General features: G+C 37.4%; 1 protein-coding gene across 6 annotated transcripts in view; it reads right to left on the bottom strand.

Annotated features, from left to right (window-relative positions):
- The window catches only part of Mipol1 (mirror-image polydactyly 1), a 310,896-nt gene that overhangs the window by 108,716 nt on the left and 176,248 nt on the right, over positions 1-25,932 (bottom strand). For all 6 annotated transcript variants that reach the window (XM_036206363.1, XM_036206364.1, XM_036206359.1 and 3 more), the window contains exon 9: positions 5,496-5,590. In XM_036206363.1, coding sequence (XP_036062256.1) covers positions 5,496-5,590 — 95 coding nt within the window. The remainder of the gene's footprint in view (positions 1-5,495; positions 5,591-25,932) is intronic.

Genomic DNA, 25,932 nt, shown 5'->3' with positions numbered 1-25,932 from the left:
AGGCAGAGCTGATATGAAGTTACTGAGAATGCCCAACAACCATTTGTGCAGCTCTTTACTCTTCACCTCTTCTAGCTGGACCTGCACGCACCACAGGTAAATCTCCATGTTCCCAGATGCTCACTCAGATCCAGCTGTTGCAACATCAATAGTCTGTGCTTTTAGTGCTCTCTATCCAGAAGGTATAAGGTACAGTCTCTGGGCTACCTTGAGATCTATTGCTGCTCTCACAGTCTGTGCTCATATCCACCATCTTCTGGGCTAGCCTCATCTACTCCAGTTCCAGATCCTGTAGTTCCCTTGCAGTTTCTTCTGTAGAGACTTCCCTTCATCTTAACCTATGATAATGTGGTCTCTAGACAGAATATGAATTATTTATTCTGGAACAGTGAGTTGGGAATCCAGATGTTTTAACATATTGTTTATATACTCATCAGTCAGCAGGTGGTCCATACATTTTTTTGTACAGAGAAAATGCCTAACATGTCTGCAGAGGCTCTCTAGATATACCTCAGTGTTCCCATGGAGACAACTTCACCAAGCCAGATAAAGTTGTTAGCACTTCCCTTGGGCATCCTGGCATTGCGAGAAGTTTTCCACAATATGTCATTGTTGTGGAGAGCCACCGTTCTGGAGTTCTCCTGGTACCAACAGACTGAGCTACCTTGATGGATTGTTCAGGGGCTGGCTGTAGCACTGGCACATGAAGTAAACAGAAGACATCACAGAGATCTTGACTCTTGAGTCTGAAGTCTCCATATTTTCTGGCTTCCCAGCTGCTTCTCATTTGACACATTTTCCCCCCTAGTATAGTGATGCTTTTAGAAGTCACATCCTAAACTTCTATTTATATATACGAATTTGCCTATTTTTAGGTATCTTATATAAAAAAAACCAGCATACAATATTTATCTCATGACAGCTGAGGATGATGCTGAGTTCCTAATTCTGTTGCCTCTGCCTGTCAAGTGCTGGGATTATAGGTTGGTACCATCACTCCTGGCATGCTGTTTTGTTGTTGTTGTTTGTACTTAAAATAATAATTTTTAAGTTTTATACATGTTGCATGGCACATATCAAAATTCCATGTCTGTAGAGGAAGTTTTACCGTGTCCCATGGCTTCTTGGACCCAGGTAAACACACAGAGCTTTATATTATTTACAAACTGTATGGCCTATGTAAGGCTTCTTGCTAGCTAGCTCTTACATCTTAACCCATTTCTATTAATCTCTAAGTTGCCAGGTCTGCTGGCATCTTGTTGTTCCTTTGGTGGCAGCTGGCCTCTCTCCTCTCCTTTGTTCTCTCTGTATATCTGCTTAGATTTTTCACCTGCCTCTAAGCGGCCTTTCCATAGGTCAATGCAGCTTTATATATCAACCAATCACAGCAACACACATTCACAGCAAACAGAAAGACATCCCACAGCACACCTAACTTCAAAGTTGAATAATATTCTATTCTACATAGAAAGATAAGAGCTGCCACATTTTGTTTCTTTATTTGTTGATGGTCACATGGATTGTGTCTATTGAGAAAATATGCTGCTGTGCACATTGTTATAACAGTACCTGCTGGAACCATACTTTTCATCTCTTTTGTATATACTGAAGGGCCAAACACACAGTAATTCTATATTTGACTTTAGAGAATTGCCACGTTGTTTTCTATAGCAGGTACACCATTTTGCATTCTTATTAGCATTTCATGAAGGTTCCTGGTACCTTTTGTATTTTGATAGCCAAATGAATCTTGTCATATGAGCTTCCTTAAGTATTTTTCTGTGAATGATGACTAAACAGGTTTCTTCTTTTGGTACTTCTGATATAACCCTCTTTTAGCATTTATTCTTTTATTTATTTACTTATTTATTTTATTTATTATTTTAATTAATGTGCATGCATGTCTGTGCATTTCACAGTGTGTGTTTGGAGGTCAGAGGACAACTTGTGAGAATTGATTCACTCCTTCCATGATATGGACTCCAAGGACTGAACACAGGCTTGGTGGTAAACACCTCTATTCACTGGCCCCTATTTATTTGTTTTATTTTAAGAAAATGGTACTACATAGGCTGTTACTTTGTAGTCCAAGTTGACCTTGAACTCATGGTAGTCTTCTTGTCTCTGCCTCCCAAGTGTGGAGATTATAGGTGTGAAGCACTAAATTGAGCCCCATTTATCTATTATTAGATCTTTTTATATTTTGGCTTTATGGTAAGCACATTGATACATAAGCTGTAATCTCCTGTTGATTTATGGTTTCTTGATCCTTCATATTTTTCTCTCTCAGTATATATGTCCCTTCAACTTTATATTTTGATCTATTTTAGTTCAGACTACCTTTCATCTTTTGGGTAATACTATTAGTCTCCTTATTTTCCATCATTTTCTCCTGTAATTTTGCAATATTAAATCATTTCAATTTTTTGTCTTTTGTGCTAATATACAAGAATAGCTGATTAAATTATATTCCTAATTAGTAAGCAATAACCCATATGAGCTCATGGTATATATTACCAGCTGAGTCCTGATTAATTGGTTGGTCCCATCTTTAATTTTGACAGTTTCATATTTATACACAATGAACTGGGAATATTATATACACCCATTGTTACAGTTGGTCTTATCTTTTTCACACTTGCCTCTGATGATCACTGTCTGGACATCTTCCTGTTCTGCAGACAGTCTAAATCCCACCCCTTCCTAAATCTAGAAGAGAGCAGAAAGGTGAGGTTCATTTAGGCAGTGTGTTGGTAATTGTAACAGGCAGCAATGAGAAAGGCATGTGTATCTTTAAGGTAGTAACTGGTAACTCTGTTTAGAAGAGGTTACATGACTCTTAGGTTTAGTAGATTTTACGGTTATTCTTTTAAAAGCCGATTTAGTCCTTTTTGCTTACTGTATGTGTGTGTGTGTGCCTGCATTTATGCATATACACAATTGTGCTGGTGACCTGGGAGGTCAGAAGAGGATGTCATATTGTTTGAAACTGGAGTTATAGGCTGTGGTAAGTTGTTCATTGTGAATACTGGAAACGAAACCAGGGTTTATTATTGACTAACTAAATTAAGTGATTCTAATGATTGCTACAGTTAACAAAGTACAAAAACCATACAAACACTGTAATATTCATTCTGCTATTCCAACAAAAAAAATGGGGTAGCAAGACTTTTTTTTTTTTTTTTTTTTTTTTTTTTTTTTTTTTACCATTAGGGTTTGTCTACCTGAACACTCTCCCTAAACACTGACCACAATTAGAGAAGCAAATTAACTGCCCACACACATGTGGCATCTTACAAATATGGTAGTTTTCTATGGGTGCTGTGAAAAAGTACTATAAACTGGATGGTTATGGACACAAGAAGACTGTCACGTGTCAGGTGGACTATCCTCACTGTGCTGACGGTTAATCTTCCCAGACAAACTTAGTGTTTGCATTTTGGTGGAAATCTTTTGCATCATTTCTGCTACATGGCTGTCCTCTGCCTGTGTATCTTCACGATGTATTTCCTCAGTATCTATCTGACTCAGTATACAAGTTTCCTCTTTCCTATGAAAATGCCTGTCATAGTGGATTAAAGCTCACCCAAATGACCACATTTTGACTTGTTTCCCTCCATAATGACCCTATTTCAAATAAGCTCACAATAAGAATTTATGGAAGTTCAGCCTAGTTTTAGGGGGAGGAATACAATTCAAGCCACAAAAATCACCAACTAATGCAGATGTCATTGACTCTTAAAACAGGGTTTCTTAGTTTTTTTTTTCCCCCGCTGGGAAGAGATTAGAATTTTGTTTTCATGAACTGTCAGTGCAGGTAACAAACACAATGCTTGAGACATCTGTGCTGTCAAAAATGACTAGTGTTTTATTCCCTAGCACTTGCAATTATACCCAAGTAGCATCCATGAACATTATTAATAAGGAGTTGCAGTTATTAATATATGCACTGATAGGTTTGCTGCTATTTCATACATTTAAAATGAAGCATATATAAAATGATATATTTTTATAATAGCAATTAATTAAAATTTATTTTGATTTAATTATATTTTAGGTATTTAACAGTGTTAGTATGAGAAAAATCCAATTAAAGTTTAACCCAGAGCCTCAATGGCTTTTCACACTTAAGACTTAAGGTAACTTTAGACATAGCAGTCAAGAATTAAAAAGGACATCATACATCAAACAATTTCTTTTACCACAGTTCATCATGAAAATACAGTATTTTACATTTTACTTACACACCACACAGAAACCCGAAACAAAGCATCATAAAACAATTATTTATCCTTAAAATATAGTATGCACATATAGATCTCATCCATTTCTCTGTCATTGGGTAATCCCTGGGTCTTTCCTAGGGCCCCATTTTCTAGGTAGCCTCCCTGGAGTTGTGTAGCAGTCTAGTCATCTTTGTTTTACATCTAGTATCCTCCTATGAGTGAGTACATACCATGTTTGTCTTTCTGAGTCTGGGTTACCTCACTCAGGATGATTTTTTCTAGATCCATCCATTTGCCTGCAAACCTCATGATGTCATTGTTTTTCTCTGCTGAGTAGTACTCCATTGTGTATATGTACCATATTTTCTTTATCCATTCTTCAGTTGAAGGGCATCTAGGTTGTTTCCAGGTTCTGGCTATTACAAACAATGCTGATATGAATATAGCTGAGCAAATGCCCTTGTGGTATGATTGAGCATTCCTTGGGTATATGCCTAAGAGTGCTACAGCTGGGTCTTGGGGGAGACGGATTCCCAATTTTCTAAGGAAGCGCCATATTGATTTCCAAAGTGGTGGTACAAGCTTGCATTCCCACCAGCAGTGGAGGAGAGTTCCCCTTGCTCCACATCCTCTCCAGGATAAGCTGTCTTCTGTGTTTTTGATCTTAGCCATTCTGACAGGTATAAGGTGGTATCTCAGAGTCATTTTGATTTGCATTCCCTGGATAATTAGGGATGTTGAGCAATTCCTTAAATGTCTTTCAGCCATTTGAGGTTCCTCTGTTGAGAATTCTCTGTTTAGTTCTATAGCCCATTTCTTAATTGACTGTTGGGCATTTTAATGTCTAATTTCTTGAGTTCTTTATATATTCTGAATATCAGCCCTCTGTCAGATGTGGGGTTGGTGAAGACAGAGATTTCTCACTCATAGGAGGATACTAGATGTAAAACAAAGATGACTAGACTGCTACACAACTCCAGGGAGGCGACATAAAAAACAGGACCCTAGGAAAGACCCAGGGATCACCCAATGACAGAGAAATGGATGAGATCTACATGAACAACCTGGATGACAGTGGGAGTAATGAAGGGAAAGGTTGGAGGGAATGAAAGGTAAAAAATAAATATTCTAGGTAATTTAAATCCTATAAAATGCTTTAAATCCCAAGAGTTTAATTTAATTAAGGAGTTTATTCAGCCACAATTACAGTAACAGGTACAGGAGTCTCTCAAACAATATTTACTTGAACTGAAGTATAAAATGTTTTACCTGTAGTAAACTCGTAATGTCTGTATTTCTTCTTCCAGCTTTTTGTACTGTTCAACAGCAGTTTCTCTGGCTTGCTGCATTGATAGTAGTTTCGCCTGCAAACATTAATTTTGGCATGTTAAAACACAGGATGAAGTGTGAATATGAGTTAAACCCTTTGTTAGTTTAAAATTCTATCCATATTTTTAGCAATCACAGTTCTCCACAAAAACAGTCGAAATATATTGGTAATAGAAATACTAAACACAAAATTTAGTAAGTGTATTAACTTGGCTACTTACTAAGCTTTAACCTTATTTTATCTGTATTATCAGATTCTGCAATGTTTAACTTTATACACAGAACTGAGAATGTGGAACATGGTTTCAGAGAAGTGTCTAGAGTAGAGATAAGCACACTGGGCATTTCTGATACAAATTTAATGTGGCTCCAATGCCTGATCCCACTAGATTTTCTTTTAACTTCATTAACAGTAAAACTCAGAAAATTCTAAGTATGTTGTCAAGCCATCTTTGATACATAAAACTATGACCTGATTCTTACAGATATAGGTTAACCTTTTCAATTCCTTTTCTGCAAGGGAAAATTTTCCCCTTAAAAGTAGATTGATGGCAGCTTTCATAGCTAGATATACTTTGCTCAAGGATATTATCTTAACACATAGGCAACTAAGTCTACAAAACATTAAATTGAGTTTATTCTAACTGATAAACCATCATCATACATCTTAGCAGGTTCGGTGGCGTTTTCATGTATGTATATATTGTGCAATGTTTGGAACAAGGTAAACTTTTCTACATCTTATAGATTTATCAGTATTTTGTGGCATAAACTTTTAAGCTATTTTCTCCTAGCTTTTTGCAGTGAATTGTTATCTGTATTTTTATTTTGGTAGGGTTCAAAGTTGTAATTTTAAAATAATTTTCCATGTTCCCACCATCATTTCCACAAGTCTTAAGAAATGTTAAAAAGAGTTTAACATACTTAAAAAATATGGTATTAGTAAGTCAAGTTTTAGTGTTATTTATTCAAAGTTCAATTTGCATGAAAATACTATGTTTCAGTTTAAATAGTCTTTGATAGTGAACATGCAATTGTTTCAAACCTTGAAAACTACACTGTCGATAATTAAAAGTAATTTAAATTCTGGAGTTTTAGCATTTTGTTGAATGCATATGATTCAGTGGAATTAGTTTCTTGCATAAGAATGCAGTAATAAGAAAAATAATAAAAACACAATTATGAGAAAATTAATTAGTGTAATGAAAATGAACACTGGATAATGTAACTTTTCTATTTTAATAATGGAAAATTATGAAAGCATGCAGCAGTCTGAATATTTGCATATAAGCTTATGTACAAGATATTAGTTTGTTTTCTATCTGGGCTAAGGAATTCTAACAGATTTATTGTGCAATTAAATTTAAGAAGTTTGAATGGTTGTTTTAGTCTTACATATTCTGTAACTATAGGTGAGATATCCCTGCAAACTAGGAAAGAACATTCAAAATAAACTCTCATTTTCATGTTAAATTTTTCTTTTACTTGTATCCTTATAGATATGTTTTACCATTTATTTGTACCTTTTCTATTTATAGTCTTATTTTTAGGTCAAATTTCATGAAAGTGAAACATAGCTATGATATCAAGTAGGAATACACACAGATTTTAGCAATTAGGCTTACTGAGTTATTATTTCTGGAAAGTTAAACTCAATGATTTCCAACCTATTATATGTGTTTTTATGAGGCAGAGTAAGAACTCTTGGTTAGATTGTTCTGTAACATATAGTGCAGCCCATATCTTAAACTTGAGGCAATCTTCTCTTCAGTTTTTCCATGCTGCCACTACGGGCATGAGCCACCACATCTGGTCGTTTCTGTAAAGTCTGACTAATATATATAGTCATGTGACAAGTATCATGCTCATGATGTAAAGCATTCCCAAATGTCTCACTGCACACCAAGGTGGTCACTAGCCTCCTTTTATACTTAGCCTCTGTCCCTATACCTTTGCCTTCTTAGATTATATAAAGGAAATATAGCCATCAATTATAGCTTATTTTACTTAATATACTTTGAGATTAATCTACATTATTGCATGTCCCAGTAGTTCATTCCTTTATCATCAGTGAACAATGCTACACTGAGAACCACGATGTGATTATCTATTCACCAACTGATTGATGTTTTACAAGTCATTAATACAACTGCTATAAGAATCAGCATATATGTCATTTTTCTTGAGTAACTGCCTAGAAGCAGAATTTCTGGGTCCTATGGTGTGTATATTTATATATCCTGTGAAGAAATCACAAAACTTGGTGATTTCACTGAAACAATCTTAAACGTTCCGTCTTGGAAGGGTATTGCCTGTTGAATTACTGTTATGGGATGAGATGGTGCCAACTATTGGAAGACACTACACAGTCTATCCTTTCAAACAATCTATAGGATAATTATCCCCATTATTTCCAGGTGAAACGATGAATCAAATCACTAGGTAACAGAATTACTGATAACCAGATTCATCAGAATGCATTTTCCACATTGTGTCCTTTTATAATACCTGAAAAAATAACAATAAAGATTTGTAGCCTAGTGCTAATGTATATACCTATTTTGGGTGCTGTGGTTGAAACAGGACAGCCATTTACTATATTAGAAATGAAGTACACTGTTTTAGTAAGTCTTTTCTAGCAATTTAGAATGGTAGACAAAGGCAGGATTATACTGTTCACAGAACTGAACAATATTTACTGTTGCTATTGTGGATAACACTCTTTATCTTCCTTTAAAATCTTTTTATATTTGGTTTCAATGTGTTTTTAATAGTTATAGTCTGAAATAGTTCAGCCTTCCTTTGGTATCGCCAAGATCATTAATGCAAACCTCTTTTCATGACAGAGCAGAGGCAGTTGATTGTCTTCATGATATCTACTAAATAAAGGAGTATGATGTACAAATTAAATTGAATCAGGATGCAGATTTGGGAAGCGTCTTAGAGGTAACACAGTCCTCTGTTTTCATGATAAGGAAATTGTTGCTATTGCAAACATTTGGAACTTGTCCAAGGTTTCACAGCTAATTAGAAAGAAAGCTGAAACTAGAATACAAATATTCATAAAGTATTGTTTATTTTACATTACAAGACCACATTTTAACATGACATAATTTAAGAGTATGTTAATTTTTAAAATAATCATTTTTACAGAATAACCGTAAATATACTGAACTCTGTTATAACTATGAGAATATCTCAAGACATCTTCTTGTGTGTCTTTAAAGATAAGTCTAGATGACTGTTCAAGCAATGACTATAGTCAGCTAGGATTTGAGCTCTCAAACTTGCAACCAGATTAAAAACTTAGTAGATAACATGTAACTAAAATGCTGGCAAAAACATATCCTAAAAATTAAAAGTCATTAACAAAATGATAAAACTGAGACTTCATTTACATCTCTCTCTCAGAGACAGAATTTGTTTGCTCACTACATTGTGTAATGCTCTTTAGAGCATTTTTAGTGGTTATATTTTGCCCTCATATCATGTCTTTTGATTTACCAAAATGGAGACAATTGAGTCTTTCATTCAAAGAGAATAATATATGCACTGTTTATGAGGTGATCTTACATGGGAGAGAAAACAGGCAATTGTGGTAGAAACAGAAACTATAATATTAATAACTGAAGTTGATTCTTGAGCTACAAGCACAATTCATGTAACTGAGATGGAAAATCTAGAGAGAAGTATGCTAGAAGCACAGCCTGCAAGGTCTCTGAAACCAGGGACCTGGCAGGCATCCTGGTTCCCTTCTTGCAAGCTGTCTCATTAGGCAACCTAATATTCCTTTTTTTTTCACCTACAAAGTGGGGTAAGCAAAAATCTATTCTCAAGGTGCTAATACTAATAAAATATAATAAAACCAATGAAATACATACACTAGTAGCCAACACATAGAAAACACTTTAATGATCTATCATTGAATAAATAGTAGGAAAAAAACCAAATCATGAACTTGGTGAGTTAGGTGTTGAGTAGGTAGTAAATATCTACTAAACAGGTGAAGAAAATAAATTTTCAGCATCACTCTGCTTTATAAGCTTAACATTTTTTGACTCAGACCAAAAGATGAGAAATCTCTGTGAAGCTGTTTATGAGTTTCTTATGATCCGAAGTATCTCTTAAAAGAAAACCACAACCTAGAAAACGGGACCCTAGGAAAGACACAGGGATCACCCAATGACAGAGAAATGGATGAGATCTATATGAACAACCTGGATGACAGTGGGAGTAATGAAGGGAAAGGTTGGAAGGAAAGAAAGCTTAGGGGAGCAGGAGATCCCAGCTGGATCAAGAACAGAAAGGGAGAACAATGAATAACAGACCATGATAAATAAAGACCACATGAGAATAGGAATAGGCAGAGTGCTGGAGATGTTCCCCAGAAATCCACAATGATACATCCTCTGTAGACTGCTGGCAATGGTTGAGAGAAAGCCTGATCTGACCTAGTCTGGTGATCAGATGGCCAAACACCCTACCAGTCAAGCTGGAACTCTCATCCAATAACTGATGGAAGTGGATGCAGAGATCCTCAGCCAGGCCCCAGGTAGAGCTCCAGGTGTCCAATTGTCGAGAAAGAGGAGGGACTGTAAGAGTGTGAATTGTTGAGACCAAGATTGGAGAAGCACAGGGACAAATAGCCAAATGAATGGAAGCACATGAATTATGAACCAAAGGCTGTGGAGACTCCAGCTGGATCAGGCCCTCTGGATAAGTGAGACAACTGAATAGCTTGAACTGTTTGGGAGGCATCCAGGCTGTGGGACCGGGACCTGTCCTTAGTGCATGAGCTGGCTGTTTGGAACCTTGGGCTTACACAGGGACACTTTGCTCAGCCTGGAAGGAGGGGACTGGATCTGCCTGTACTGAATCCACCATGTTTAAATGAATCCTCAGGGGAGTCTTGGCCCTGGAGGAGATGGGAATGGAGGGGAGGGGCTGGGGGAAAGGTAGGGGTAGGGGCGGGAGGGGGGAGAACAGGGGAACCCATGGCTGATAAGTAAAATTAAAACACAAATATAATAATAATAATAAAACAAAAACAAATAAACAAAAAAAAAGAAAACCACCGTGGATCAAGATCATACATACACACCATTTATTAATTATGTGCAATATATTAAGAATTTTAAAGAAAAAAAAAAGACAGCCTTGCTTTCTCAGGCACATGTTGCTTTATCCCCTTTCTTGGCTATACAGCTTCTGTGCAGTGCACAGGACTCAATATTATGAAGTTTATAAAAGACTTAAAGTATAAGATGTTATTGAATTTGATATGGTAGGAAATTGAATGCTTTTGTTGAAGGGATAAATGTTATTTCTCTTATTTTGGAAGGGAGGAAAATAAGAGAGAATAGCATTAATAACTGTGTGGATATTTTAGTAACAAGAAAAAGGATATAGAAAAAAATCCAAGTTTTCCAAATCATAATGTTATAATTTTATACACACCCATAACAAAATGAAAATACTGCACAGCAAACAATGTTCTATGGAGTCATTTACTTATTTCTTATAATGCACCATAATCGTAGCTACTATTTCCATTTCACAAATGAGAAGATTTCTATGTAACTTACAGAATGTCATCTGGCTACTAAGTGGTGGAACAAGAATTTGAATTCAGTACTCTGTGGTGATATATTATGTACCCCAATAAAGCTTGCCAGAGATAGGATAAGAGGACAGAGCCAGTCACTAGATTAGAAACAGAGCCAGACAGTGGTGGTACATATCTTCAATCCCAGTACTTGGGAAGTACACATGCCTTAAATGGCTGGGCAGAGAAAGGTATATAAGGCTTGAGGAGACAGGAACTAGAAGCCTTTTCGGCTGAAGAAGTTCATTTGGATAGAGGCTTATCAGCTGAGGCTTTTTTCAGGCTGAGGAGTTGGTGAGGTAATAGGTGGTGGCTGTGGCTTGTTCTGCTTCTTTGATCTTTCAGCTTTTACCCAAATATCTGTCTCTGGGTTTTTTATTAAAAGACCATCTTAGATTCAAACAATGGTACTCTGGGTTCCAAAGTCCCCTCCCCTTAACCACTATGCTGTAAACACTAGGCAAAATTTGATGCTTTGAAAATCAGGTGTTTAAATGCAGAGTTGTGGAGATCAATCCCAATAAATACATTTGTAGACGAATTTCTAAATAGTCTTATTAAATAAGGAACACAGAGCCAAATACAGAGGTGCAAGCCATAGAGACCAGAGCTATAGCCGCCAACTAACCTTAGCTTACCATGTCACCATAGCTTCTCAAGAGAGCCTCTTCCTGTCTAACCTGCGCCTTTATTGCCTTCCTGTTCTGCCTTCTCATGGCTCTAAGCCCAGCCACATGACTTCCTTGTCACTGCCTGTCTATACAGACCTCCAGGTCTCTATGGTTGGTACTGGGATTAAAGGCGTGTGTCACCATGCTTGCCTGTGTCCTTGACCACACAGAGACTCTGCCTGCCCTGTGATCGGATTAAAGTCGTGGGCTACCACCACCTAATTTCTGTTTATGGCTGACTATGACCTCTGATCTCCAGGCAAATTTTATTTAGTAACATACAAATAAAATATCACATTTCAGCACAGATAAAATATCACCACATACATCTACAAAGGAACTCCTGAAACTTAACACTCAGGGAACATTGTGGAAGAGGGGCCGAAAGGAGGAAAAGAACCAGAGGATCAGGGAGTTCTCTGTGAGACTGTCTCCTAGATATGTCAGAAGCTATAGACATAAAGTCTCCCCAACATGACTGCCCCTGGTGAACTGAACAAGGTGACAGCAATGGGCATGTCAAAGGGGACCAGGGAAAGCCCAAGAGGCCTCAACCCCACAGCCAGAACTACAGGCAGCTAAGAAGTGCTGAGAGAGGGCGAGGTGGTCTTACACAGGGAAGCCCACACCAACTGGTTATCAACACCACATGGTCAGCCGTGAAACACACATACAAGGAGTACTATACAGACTGAGCAGGTTATATTTGTATCTTTAGGAATGCATATGCATACACATAAATGTATAGAACAACAAATAATGAAAAAGAGGCCATGAATTTGAAAGAGAGTAAGGAGGGGTATATGGGAGCATTTGGAAGGAAGAAAGGTGGAAATGATATAATCTCAAAAATAAAAGAAATAATTAAAAATATGATGTTAATGATCAGCAATGAATTATATTACATAAGCTTACATAAAGAAAGTAGAATACTTGAACAAGATTATAAGGCATTTTTTTTATTCTTAAGGAATTCTTTTATTCATTTTACATACCAACCACAGATTCCCCCTCTCTTCCCTCCTCCTGCCTCTCTAGCCTTCCCCACCCCTAACTCATCCCCCATTCCCTCCTCCAACAAGATATGGCCTCCCACAGGGAGTCAGCAGAGCCTGGTACATTCAGGAGAGGCAGGTCCATGCCCATTCCCCCTACAACAAGACTGTGCAAGGTGTCACACTATAAGAAGTGGGCTCCAAAACGCCAGCTCATGCACCAGGGATGGATCCTGATCCTACTGCCAGAGGAGCTCAAACAGATCTTAAGCTACACAACTTAAGCAGATCAAGCTACACAACTGTCTCACTGATGCAGAGAGCTAGTCTAGTCCCAAGGAGGCTCCTCAGTTGTTGGTCTAAAGTTCATGAGTTCCCACTAGTTTGGTTTGGTTGTCTCTGTAGGTTTCCCCATCATGATCTTGATGCCCCTTGCTCATAGAATCCCTCTTCTCTCTCTTCAACTGGACTCCTAGAGCTTGGCCTGGTGCTTGGCTGTGGATCTCTGCATCTGCATCCATCAGTTACTGGATGAAGGTTCTATGGTGACACTTAGGGTATTCACCAATCTGATTACTGGGGTAGGCCAGTTCAGGCACACTGTCCACTATTGCTAGTAGTCTAAGCTGGGGTCATCCTTGTGGATTCCTGGGAACTTCTCTAGCACCAGGTTTCTCTTTATCCCCATGATGGCTCCCTCTATCAAAGTATCTTTTTCATTGCTCTTCCACTCCATCTCTGTTCCAGTTCGACCATCTCATTCCCTTATGTTCTCATCCCCCATCCCCTACCCTCCATCCCCCTCCCCCCTCCACAGTTTACTCATGGAGATCTCAACTACTTCTTTCCCCTTCCCAGGTAATCCATGTGTCCCTCTTAGGGTACTCCTTGTTAGCTAGCTCCTCTGGAGTGGTGGGCTGTAGTCTGGTTATTCTTGGCTTTACATCTAGTAACCACTTATGAGTGAGTACACACAATGTTTGTCCTTCTGAGTCTGCGTTACCTCATTCAGGATGATATTTTCTAGTTCCATCCATTTGTCTGGGAATTTAATGATGTCATTGTTTTTCTCTGCTGAGTAGTACTCTATAGCGTATATGTGCCACATTTTTTTTGTCCATTCTCCCGCTGAGGGGCATCTAGGTTGTTTTAATTCAGTTAACATTAGAGCACTCTACTTCCATCCATGTCTTCAGAGATGACAGGAACTTATGACTGAGTAGTATTCCATTATATATATTTACCACTTTTTCTTTATTCACTTATTGGCTGATAGATAATACAAGTGTTTTCATGTCTTGGTTATTGCGAGTAATATCACAAAGGTGTGGGAGTGCAGATGTTTGTGACATAATGACTTCATTCCCTTTGGATATACACCCAGAAGACTGCTAGATCATGTGGCAGTTTTGTTTTTAATTTATGAGGAACCTCTACCCTGTATTTTGTGCCAGTTATACTAATTTACAGTCCCGTCAGCAGTGTTCAAAGCACGTTTTCTACATACCCTTAGTGCTTATCATCTTCTGCAGTTTGGATAATGTATTCTCAGCATCTATCTGATCACCAGTGATGTTGAATATCTACTGCTGATGTCTGTCTTCACTGCCAGTATCTATGACCGACTTTCCTATCAGGTTGTTTTATTAAGTAGAGTTTATTATATAGTTCAGATATTATTATAATGTATTCTCAGCATGTATCTGATCACCAGTGATGTTGAACATCTACTGCTGATGTCTTTCTTCACTGCCAGTATCTATGGCTGACTTTCCTATCAGGTTGTTTTATTAAGTAGAGTTTATTATATAGTTCAGATATTATCCACTTGTTCAGATGTGTAGTTTGCCTTTTAGTTTTAGTGTGGGAATTTTGTTTTTAAGCTATAAGAAATTTAAAAAGTCTTATTTTTAACCATTTATGTGCATGTTAACTCATCCTGTGAAGGTTATGTCTCTTCCTTGTATCTTTTAGATTTAATGAATCCTACTTCATGAAATACTAATTCTGGCCTTATGATTGTTGATACTTAGACATTAGTTACATGTTTGGACCCTGAGACTTCTTGGCTATTCTTCTGAAAGTTATTCTTACTGACATGTACAAAATTACTGAAAATTCACAGTTTCATGTATAATCTAGTTATCATTTAATACAATTTGATATATAACCTGTTTACTACTCTAGTTGGTGGCATGACAGTGGGGTACTAAAAATGGTACAGACTAAAGTCTCATGCAATAGCCAACTTTATTTGGAGTATCAGACAATTTATACTCTGAGGGTTATGAAGAATCATCTGAGTAAACTGTATAATCATAAGGATAAGCCACACATGAAAAATCATGTTTTTCCATAGAGGCATATAAGCAAATAACAGTAGCTAGTTGTAATGAATAATCAAAAACAAACTCACTCCTATTGACTACACCTGGGAGAGACATAAAAGCACATTCCAAGAACAACTCCATGTTTTTGAGGAAACTGAGGTCACAAGATATTTGTCTTGTTTTCCTGGAGTTTTCTCACAAGCACTCAGACTTCTCACAGGACTCCATTCTTGGACTGTGTTCTGACAATGATCCGGAGAGAGCATCTACCGAATACATGAATTTTGTTGTAACCACAGCACCTATTCTTGAGGTTAATTTCCTCAAGAAAAGAATAGTGTTTAAAAAAAAGTAAGAGCCAGAGTGTGGGTTCCTAGGCTGGGAGTGTAGCTTAGTGGTAGAGTGAATGCTTAGCATGTAGGTTCCTAACAAAGCCTATTGTCTTCTCTCATGTCAGGATACATTCCTTTCACTAAGCTCTGTGGTGCCACCTAAGAACATGAGCACACAGAGAAAATCAAAGTCTTATTTAAACTCAAGAAGCAAACATTTTCCCAAATGACAATATATTCTCTTCTACATTTCAGTCATAAACATTTCTCTACATGTAGTACCTTTCTATTTAGTTAGACTCTTAACCGGTAGAATTTTGTTTATTTGTTCAGGATCGTGTATGTTTTTGCATTACATCTCTTGTGCACTTCATCACCTGAACACCTGCTGAACTAAAATAGTCTTGCCAGCAAAAAAAAAAAAAAATGAAATTATGCAATCTGCAATTCAGTCCATGGCAAGCACCTGGGTAGAGTTTCTTTTATACTTTTCAACACCAATTACTGAACAGCCTGCATAGAGATACTGCCAACTGAAAAAGCTACAGAAGCAAGGGTGAGCAGGTGAACATGACTTTCACCTTAGCTTAGGACTTTCCAGATTCTTAACACTAAATAAGAATCATAATCACTGCCATGCAATTCACCAGAACATTCTCAGATTCACAAAGGTGTTGATAGGAAAAATCAACCTGATTATGTGATTGTGTGATCTCTAGTAAATATAGACCTCATATTATTCAGACAGCTTATATATATGTATATATATGCATTACAATTAAACATAAAATGGCTACTAAACTTTTTTGATATATAATTATAAAAATTATAAAGCATAAACATAAAGCTTTATTGTCAAGGCTATACTAACTATATATTGTACTGAACCAAACCACAATTAAGAGTGTTAAAGCATTAAGGTAACATATATTAATTTATAGTCCTTTTATCTGAAAAATAGTTTTATTCTGGTGTTAAGGTCCAAGCCTACAAATCTATTCACTCATTATAAAGAACAACAAGAAATCCCCAAAGTGTTCTGACTTCAACACAACTTTAAAAAAAAAATCAACTCAGATTTCAAAGAATAGTAGGTAAAGCAAGATTTTGCAGATACACTAATAGGTTTTCTTAAAAATTTCAAGTTGACATAAAGGTATTAAAATACGTAAGCTGATGTTTTTAGGAGATAGGAACTTGTAGAGAAGGAGAGAGGGCTCACTGCAGCTGACTTTATGCTAGTCAACATGTGCAATAGTTTAAAGAGAAATTCAGCATCTCAATATGGAAATTGCTTTGGAGTTGTGCATGTGAAGGCAGAAAAGAATTCTGTCTTTCCCTGTCTCCTTTTGGATGTTCACACAGCAGCACAGCCCAGGGCACGCTGCTGCGGATTTTAACTGTTCTATGGAACTACTCAAAATGCTTTTGATCCATTTTATCTTCTAAGTTAGCTAAGAAATGTTGCAATAAGAAACACCAACAAAGATCTGGAAAAGTTAAGCTCTGGATTACCATATTGTGTGCTCCTGCCATTCAATGCTTCATACAAAGGCAGTGGTGTTCAAAGTAAGAAAAAAAAAATGTAAGAAAAAGAGAAAAAAGGGAAACTGGTCTCAGAAAGTGCAAAGCACCAAGTAAATAATATTCTTCTACATCACTTCTTTTTCACAGATTGGATGTTAAAAGAGTTGCAGCAATTAGGCTTTTGTTAATTACCAGCTGTTGAAACAGATGTGTTGACGATCCTTATTAGTTAACAGCTGGGTGAGAAGAACAATTGATGCCCCCTAAAACCAACAGCCAGCTGCTCTTCAGTAATTATCTCCAATTAATAATACAGGTGATAACAGCAAAAAGCTCCCGTCTCTCTCTTTCAATAACTTTTGCAGATTCAATAACCATGGCTTTATCATTACACAGTAATAGATAATACATTTATTACAATAAGTTAAGGTCGGTATATTGGAGTTGCATTAACTTCACGGTAGTTTCCATTATGCAATTTCTGTAGAAGGAATCAGACAAGTGCTAAAAGTAGAAAGCAGACATTCTGTAGGCTTTTATTTATCATATTTCAAATGTCACTGCCAACTTACTTCTCTAGCACTAACAATAATAGCTAAGCACTTAAGTTCTTTGAAAAAGAGAAGCATAGCTAAAATCTGTTCTTTTTGATTTCCAGGTGTTTTCACCATCATGTTTTATATTCAGTTCTCTGAAGCAATATATTTCCTCTTGGTATGCCTAAATACCAGTGTGTTGTTCCCTGGCTTATATTTCCTAGGTAACTGGTAGAAGCAGTTTTACCAAACTGAAGATTTTATCTCAGAGCAGTAAACACCTCATGTATACAAAGCGATCAGGAAAACAAACAAGCAAGCAAGAAATCAAGAAACACACTTCAGTTTTGTAGACATCGCCTTATGACATACAACATCCAGGTTTCTAACTGTAATATTGAAAGACACATCCCAATAAATCACACCAGTAATATCATAATAATTACATAATTTACAACTGCATTTTCTATTTCCTTCATTTTAGATGTTTATATTAAAACCTCACTTACTAGAAATGTAAGTCAATGATGTAAAGAAGCCCAGCAAACCATCTCAGTCCTATGAAGGTGTCTACAAGAATTTACAACCATATCTATTCACTAATTAGAGACCACTTAAAGATACTGCCTTTCTGAAAACAAGGATTAGAGCTGGCTGAACACCCCTCTTTCACAAACCTCCCCTGTGGCTCTCTTGGGTCATCACAAGCCGCTTGTTCTTCCAGAATTAAATAGAAAAGCCTGCTGATTATCAGTCCTGAGTGCCCCAGTTAGGCATCAGGACAATTAATAGGGACAGAAACTTTAAATAATATGTAAATAAATCATTCCAGCACAAGTGGCTGTAACAAAAAAAGTGAATAAAGACAAACTTTCTAAAGCAATATTATTTAGGTTGTCACTACTTGAGTTATATGGATGTCTGCTATAAAACCATTATATAAAAACTCTCACTACATTCTAAATAATTGTGGCTCCTAAAGTGAAATTGTAATACTTATATAATTACAAATAGAGAGAAGTGGACATATAAAAAGTTATCTATTTCTGTAAAAGTAACTTTGCAGGAGAATACTCAATAATAAGTTTCTGTAATTAAAGGAATCACCTAATATGTGGAAGCTAATAAAATACATAACTAGAAAAGCAAACTATTAATTTTGCCTAAAAATCTCTATTATTCTACTATTTCTCAGTCTAAGTAAAGAGCTAATTTCTCAGCACGGTAGCAGGCAGAGTAGCTCAGTGTTTTCTGCCCTGACACTGGGCAGCCAACGCTTTCCTTCCCATTGGCCAGAACACTGCAGCAGAACCCAGGGGAAGGAGCAGCCAGCCATGCCTCTCTAGTTTGTGGAACGAACAGGTGTGGTCAGCACTCATCACAGCCTCACTCTAACCATGAGCAGCTTCTCGGAGGAGAGGATAGCACTCCATCATATTCCAGGTGACCTGAGCAGTAAGAGCAACAGTGAAACCTGTTCTGAAGGCACAGTTCCTAAGTTCACTTCTGTTTAAAATCACCCAGAAGTATATGCCCTTTCTTGTCTACTAAACATGGACATCAGCACATATGCAGCAAACATCTGGCTATGACACTATTCCTCCAAAGGCTTTCTTTTTTAAAAATAAAAAAAATGATTAGGTCTAACGCAGAACAGTACCCAGGTATTCCTAAGTGCTTTTCACAACAATTTCAATGCTTTTCAGCATAAGAATTTAACTGCAGGCTTTACCATCCTGAAATGGTCACCAGCTTTTCTCACTCATAACACACATCCCAAATGCTCAGCATGCCTTTCCCAACTTGCTCACTAATAAACTCAAACTTCTCATTGCTAGGTCTCGCACACTTTTTTGTTCTATGTGTCGCCTTCTGTATAAATTTAGTTTTATCTGCAGTTTCCTCCTTCTTTTAATCAAACCACCTTTATCCATGAAGCAGATATTCTCTTAATTTCTATTTCTTGAGCCTATTCATATCAGATGGACAGGTTCCCTTAGCCTGGCTGCAAACTAGCATATCTGCAATAGTGATAAGAAAACAAATAGCACATCACTGGGCAGATTAGTTCTTCCACTATGGCAGGATCATTAACTGCATAGGAAAGCTTTCCAAGATCAAACAGGACCCAGTAGAGCTCACACAATCAGAGAAAAATGAGCTCCATTCTGATGCTTCCTTCTCTATTATCCCGACTTTTAAAAGTTGTATTTGTTTTACTTCTATAACAAATACTCCCCTCTTTTAGACCATCACACAGACTCCACAGGGAATTTGCACTGGAACCACAAAGTGACCACTGAGCTTTGACTATCCATGCCAATCAGTTCCAGTCTTCGTATTTTCAAATACCAACCATGCATCTTACTTACACTGTAAAGTTAGCATTTTCTACGAAACTCACTTGTCTTCATTAATCAAATCCAAGTCTTAATGTCACTGCCTTTGCAAGTAATATCAATGTTTTCCCCATCACCCAGTCTTAAAAACTTGAAAGTATCTTAAACATCTTCTTCATTAATTATGTTCAGTAAGTCAACTCTTGCTACTTGTTTTCAAGCTTCTCACTATTATTGTTTATCTATTACTACTATTGTTGTTTAGAGAAGTCCCAATCTTCATCATTTCATTTACAGAATTCATTAACAGCCTCCAGTATTTCCTGCTTTCTTATTCCCATATAATTAATTCATCAAAATTAAAATGGTTACATTTTCTTTGTCCAATCCACATCACCAAGTCATACATCTTTAGCTTAAAATCTTTAGAGCTTATCAAATTTTGCTTCAAGAAAAATAATCTTTGTGAAATTTTCAAAAGCCTGTGCTATAATATCAGAGTTGCCTACAGGGTGATGAATTGTTACAGATCAGTTTCTGTTACTGTGATAAAACACTCTGACCAAAAGAAGTGGGAAGAAAGGGTTTATTTAGCTTACACTTCCAGGTCCATCAGAGCAGGAACTGCAAAACCTTTAGGCACAGAAGATGGAGGAATGCTGCTGGCTAGCTAGTAGGCTCATGCTCAGCTAGCTTTCTTAGACAGTCTAAGATTCCTGCTCAGGGACAGGTTCTGCTCACATAGTCCTGGGCCCTCCTATCTCAATTAGTAAGACATTCCCCTACAGACGTGCCCACAAGCCAGGCAAAGCTGGGTGGTTCTTTAATTGAGAATTCTCCACTCAGATGACTCTAGGCTATGTCAAGTTGATAGATAAAGTCAATCTAGGACTCTGACATTCTTGGAACTCTACTAAAGGATGGAAATGTTCCAACTTTGGCAATGGGTCCAGAAGCATAAATCTGTGTAGTGGTCCAAAACAGAGCTTAAAAATACCAATTTTACTATCTGGTAACAGAGCTTATCTACTTTATGAAGTGCATCTTTTCTCCCTGAGAACCAACCACCATGATCCCTGTTAGCAATCACAGTTGGAAGTTTAAAATAATGAATCATTCATTATAGTATCACTCCTAATATTCACCTTAAGGGAATTATACATGTATAAATTAACAGTCTGTTTTTTGACCTTCTTTATCAATACTATAGCTTTGGCTATGCTTTCTAAGAGTTCAGATCATGAGAATGATGGCAGCCAAATAATTCAATTATATCCAAAATGAAGGATAAATGCAGTACATATTCAACTTGGATTTAGGGAGACAAATAAGCAAAGTGGAACATCTTACGCAGTATGAGAAAATAATTTAGCATTGTGCATTCTATGAGGTGACATAAAAGCACATATGGTGCCAGGCATTGGTGGCGCACGCCTTTAATCCCAGCACTCGGGAGGCAGAGGCAGGCGGATTTCTGTGAGTTCGAGGCCAGCCTGGTCTACAGAGTGAGTTCCAGGAAAGGCGCAAAGCTACACAGAGAAACCCTGTCTCGAAAAACCAAAAAAAAAAAAAAAAAAAAAAAAAGCACATATGGAGATTCACTCTCACAGGCTGCAACGAGACTGGCAGGTATCTCGAAATCAATTTTTTCTTTCCTTTTTTTTTTTTTAGGAAGGGTGAGCTCCTGAAGTACACCACTAATGCCAGCGCGACTTAATCAGGTTCTCCTTGAGTGAAGTCACAATACGTTTACTTAGAGCCTGCAACTGAAATGGCTTTTGGATGAACAGAGGGAATTTTGTTAAGAGCTATGCTGACCTTCAGCAGCATAGAGCTGATTAGTTATTATGCCGTCTAGGGTCTCTCAGGATGCAGGCCACGTTATAGCGACAAAAATGTTGCCTCTATACATTAAGTACTTGCTTTCAAAAACTTTGACTACAAATACTCTTGCTGATAACTATGGAGGTTTTAATAAATTAGTAAAGATGACAAACAAATCAAAACAACAAAAGCCCGGAAAACTGTTGATACCTTCTCCGAGTCTATACTAGAATGTTCTCAATTATTTGGAATTTTTGAAGACAACACCAATGTAAGGCTTACCAGTTTCTATTCAGCCTATAAATTTCTCATTGAACTGAGTTAAAAGCTCTCATCTGCTCAATGTCTTGTATACTCCATACACAGTATTTGGCAAGTGTTGTGATTTGCTTATGTGTAATACTGGGGTTTCAATAGTGGAGGTTTATAGTTATTTTCAATTTCCAGGAATACATACACACAAAATTACTTAGTAAGGTTTTCTACCTCGTAGGAATGGAGGTAGGTAGACTTCTTAGATATAGGCCTAGCATGGTCATACGGTTAGTTTTAATTACCAATTTGACATCACCTACAATCATCTGGGAAGGGTGTCTCAATTACTGCTTCTTGCTTACATTGGGTTGGCCTTGTGAGTATGTCCAGGGGGAACTGCCCTAATTAAGTTAATTGTTAAGAGAAGACCCAGTCCAGTGTGAGGGGTGCCATCCTCTAGGCAGGGGCAGTACTGATTTGTGTAAGCATGGAGAAATCTAGCTGAGCACAAACAAACAAGTGAACATGCATGTATTCATCTCAATCTGCTCCTTTCCATGGGTGTGACATATCTCCTGTCATCCCATTGTCCCTGCTATGCTGGATTGTAACCTAGAATTGTATGCTAAATCCATCCTTTTCTGCTCCAAGTTGCTTTTTCTCAAGGTATCTTATCCCAGGAACAGAAAGGAAATGTGAACACTAATGTTGACCATGCAAGATATCAAAAGTTTGTCTTGCTCTAAAGTCAAATATTTCAAAGTATGAGAACACAAAGAATATCCCTTTTATACCAAGAATATTTGATTGTATGTTACGGCTTTAGATGCTTTTCTCTAAATGTGCATGATGAGTACAGATGAAGCCATATGGAATGGATGAGAGGGACCATATAAGTTGCAGTCTGTAACAATATTCACACTGTTGAGAAACAAAGCCCTCATTTTTTAGAGAAAGTAAGACTGCTAGAAAACTGAAGAAAAAGTCAAGAGCAAAGCACAGCATAATAATTTCCCAGAGTTGCTCCTCAGTGTCATTAATTGGGAGGACTTAGACAATAGGAACTTATTTTCCTACATTTCCAAAAGCAAGGTGTTGGCAGGGTTGGCCATAAGTAGAAGCTTGGAGGCAAACTCTGTCCCATGTCTCTCTCATGGCTTCTGGTAGTTCCCAAGAATCTAAGGCTGTCCTTTGGCTGTCAGACTCAACACTCCAACTTCTGCTTCCATTGTGTAATAGTTGTTCTCCCTATGCTTTGTGTGTCTATTTTCAAATATTCCTCTTCTTAATTGTAATTTAGTGTGTGTGTGTGTACACACGGGCAGAGTGTGCATGTGGAAGTCAGAGGACAACTTCTGTGGAGTTGGGTCTCTCTTTCCAGCTTTTTGTGGGTTCTGTGATCAATCTCAAGTTGTCAGTGTTTGTAGCAAGGTTACACTTATCAGTGAGTATATAGATAAATGTTTATAAATTATTATTTGACATTATGTTTTTTTTAGTGAATTAGTAGTTGTAGAGTCTCCTCTGATAGCCATGACTTCACTAGCACTGTGTAGTTAGCTAGACTTCGAGTACCAGGCATGGTTTCCCTTTTGTTGAGAGGGTCTCAAGTCCAACTGGAGAGCCATTGGTTTTACCAAGGCAAAAGCCACTAATGCATCCTCAGGGTTATCGTGCCAAGTGGACACAGATGTGGTTCATAGAGCTGTGCAAGGCTGTTGGTTACCTCCCTTCTTTGGAAGTCTGCCTGGTGGCTTCTGGTACCATAAAAAGCTAGTCCTCAGGGAGAGAGCATTCAGGTCAGTTTCAGCTCAGGGGTCTCTGGGCCTTGTTTCTGATGTGCCTGTTGTCTTCATCAATAGGTAAAAATACTACTCAAACTGGCTATGTGTATGAATACATATCTCTCACGAGTTATCTTTAGTCAATATTTCTTAGACTGACTGGTACATCTTTGGCTAGTGCCACACTTCAACTACCACCCCCTTTCTACAAATTGCCCATGCAGCAAAAACCCTAGAATTTTGTTTGTATTATTTAAATTTCTCATTACTTCCCCAAAGTGCTGAGTTCTCCTATTGAGCTCATTATAAACCTCTATATGTTAAATTAAACAAAAAATCTTTATGGGCATTTTATTAAATTTTCTCAAGATTTTGGTCTGCATAAATATGTGCATATATGTAGGGAGGGGAAGGTTCATGGAGGTCAGAGAACCAATTATAGGAATCAGTTATCCACTTCAACCATGTGGCTCCTGGAATTGAAGTTGGTATGTCAGGTTTGGCATTAGGCACCTTTGCCAGCTGAGGCCAGCCTCCAATAAAAAAATTTCTCTTCCTTTTCCTAAATGACTTGAGACTTGTTTCTGAGATATGCTGTTTTCTGGGTTTCTTACATTCCATCCCCTCCATAGCCATGTTGGAACGACACAGGTTTGGTCCTCTTCTTCATTTATACTCTTCTTTTAAATACACTGACCTAGCGCTCCTAAGTAGATATGCAGACAGGAATGTAAACTCCCTGGCCTGGCCTCATCTCCCAAACTCCAAACTTGTATACCTAACTGTCACCATGATATGATTTCTTATAAGTCTAATGTTTGCACTAACATATCCTGCGAAAGCTAGTTATATTATACTTTTTCTAAATTCCCCAAATTCAACTACTACTATTTTCTAAGCCAAAGATAAAACATTCATTCTTGACTCTCTCTTCTCTCAAGGTATCCTCAAAAACTTCTCAACAAACACTATCAGCATTGCTACTATATTCACACACACAATGCATAAATACTTTCTCTGTTAATAAGAAACCTGACCCCCACCTATGTCTCACCTACTTTTAGCTGTCTAATATAAACCAATATCATCTCTTGCCTAAAAATATAACCTCCCAGTCATCATTCCTACTTAAATTCTTATCTCTCTGCAATTCTATTACACATAATAGCCAGTGATTTACAGTTTTTATTGATAGTTTCTGTTGTGGAATGTTCCTTTACACTGTGTGAAGATGTGTCATTGTGATTGGTTTAATAAAAAGCTAAATGGCCAATACTAGGCAGGAGGTATAGTAGGGGTTTCTGGGCAGAGAGCGCTCTGGCAGACTCTCCAGCCAAATACACAGAGAGGAGAGGTAAAAGCCATGAGTCACACGGCAATGCGTAGATGAATAGAAATGGGTTAGTTTTAAGTTATAAGAGCTAGGGGGACAAGCCTAAGTTATAGGCCGATCTTTCACAATTAAGAAGGTCTCCATGATTACTGGGGATAGAAAATAATTTTGTCGTACTCTGTGCCAGTGTATAGTTCCAGATATATCTGGAATGGGCTTGTTTATTCTGTCTCTTGCCCTTCTGCTTCTTCCAGTTAAACAATGTTTGGGATTTTTCTAGAAACTCTCTTTGCCTGAGTTACAACCTAACTTTAGGGATAGAGCTTGATTAACCTTAGCCTGTCCCTATACATGGCTAGCCCAATCATTTTAAAGAAAAGTGAGCAAGCCCATGACATTATCTATCTATCTATCTATCTATCTATCTATCTATCTATCTATCTATCTACCTATCTATCTCATCTAAATTAGCAACACTCCCTTCTGGGTTTTCTGTTTTAATTTTGATGACTAAGTTAGCCCTTTCTTCCTGATTTAAAGTGAGAAGTGGGAAAGTCCTGTACACTTCAACTTCCCATACAACCTGGGAAGTAAGTCAGTACCTAGAAGAGACCACACAGAACCAAGAACAGAAGAAAGCATTTGAGGTTCTAAGTAGGACTTCCCTGAAGTTAAAGACAACCACCACTCCATACACAATGTAGATGAATCTTAAGTTCTACCAAGAGAGGCCAGATTACACAGTACATGATTGCAGTTATTGGATATTTTGGAAACATGCAATTTATTCACAGTAACAAAAAGCAGGCCAGGAATTGCTCAGTGTTAGAGGTGGAGGCACAGGTA

Source organism: Onychomys torridus, chromosome 14, assembly GCF_903995425.1.
Source record: "Onychomys torridus chromosome 14, mOncTor1.1, whole genome shotgun sequence".
Taxonomy (NCBI): Eukaryota; Metazoa; Chordata; class Mammalia; order Rodentia; family Cricetidae; genus Onychomys; species Onychomys torridus.
The sequence above is the reverse complement of the archived record's forward strand: the minus strand, read 5'-3'. Positions and strand labels throughout refer to the sequence as shown.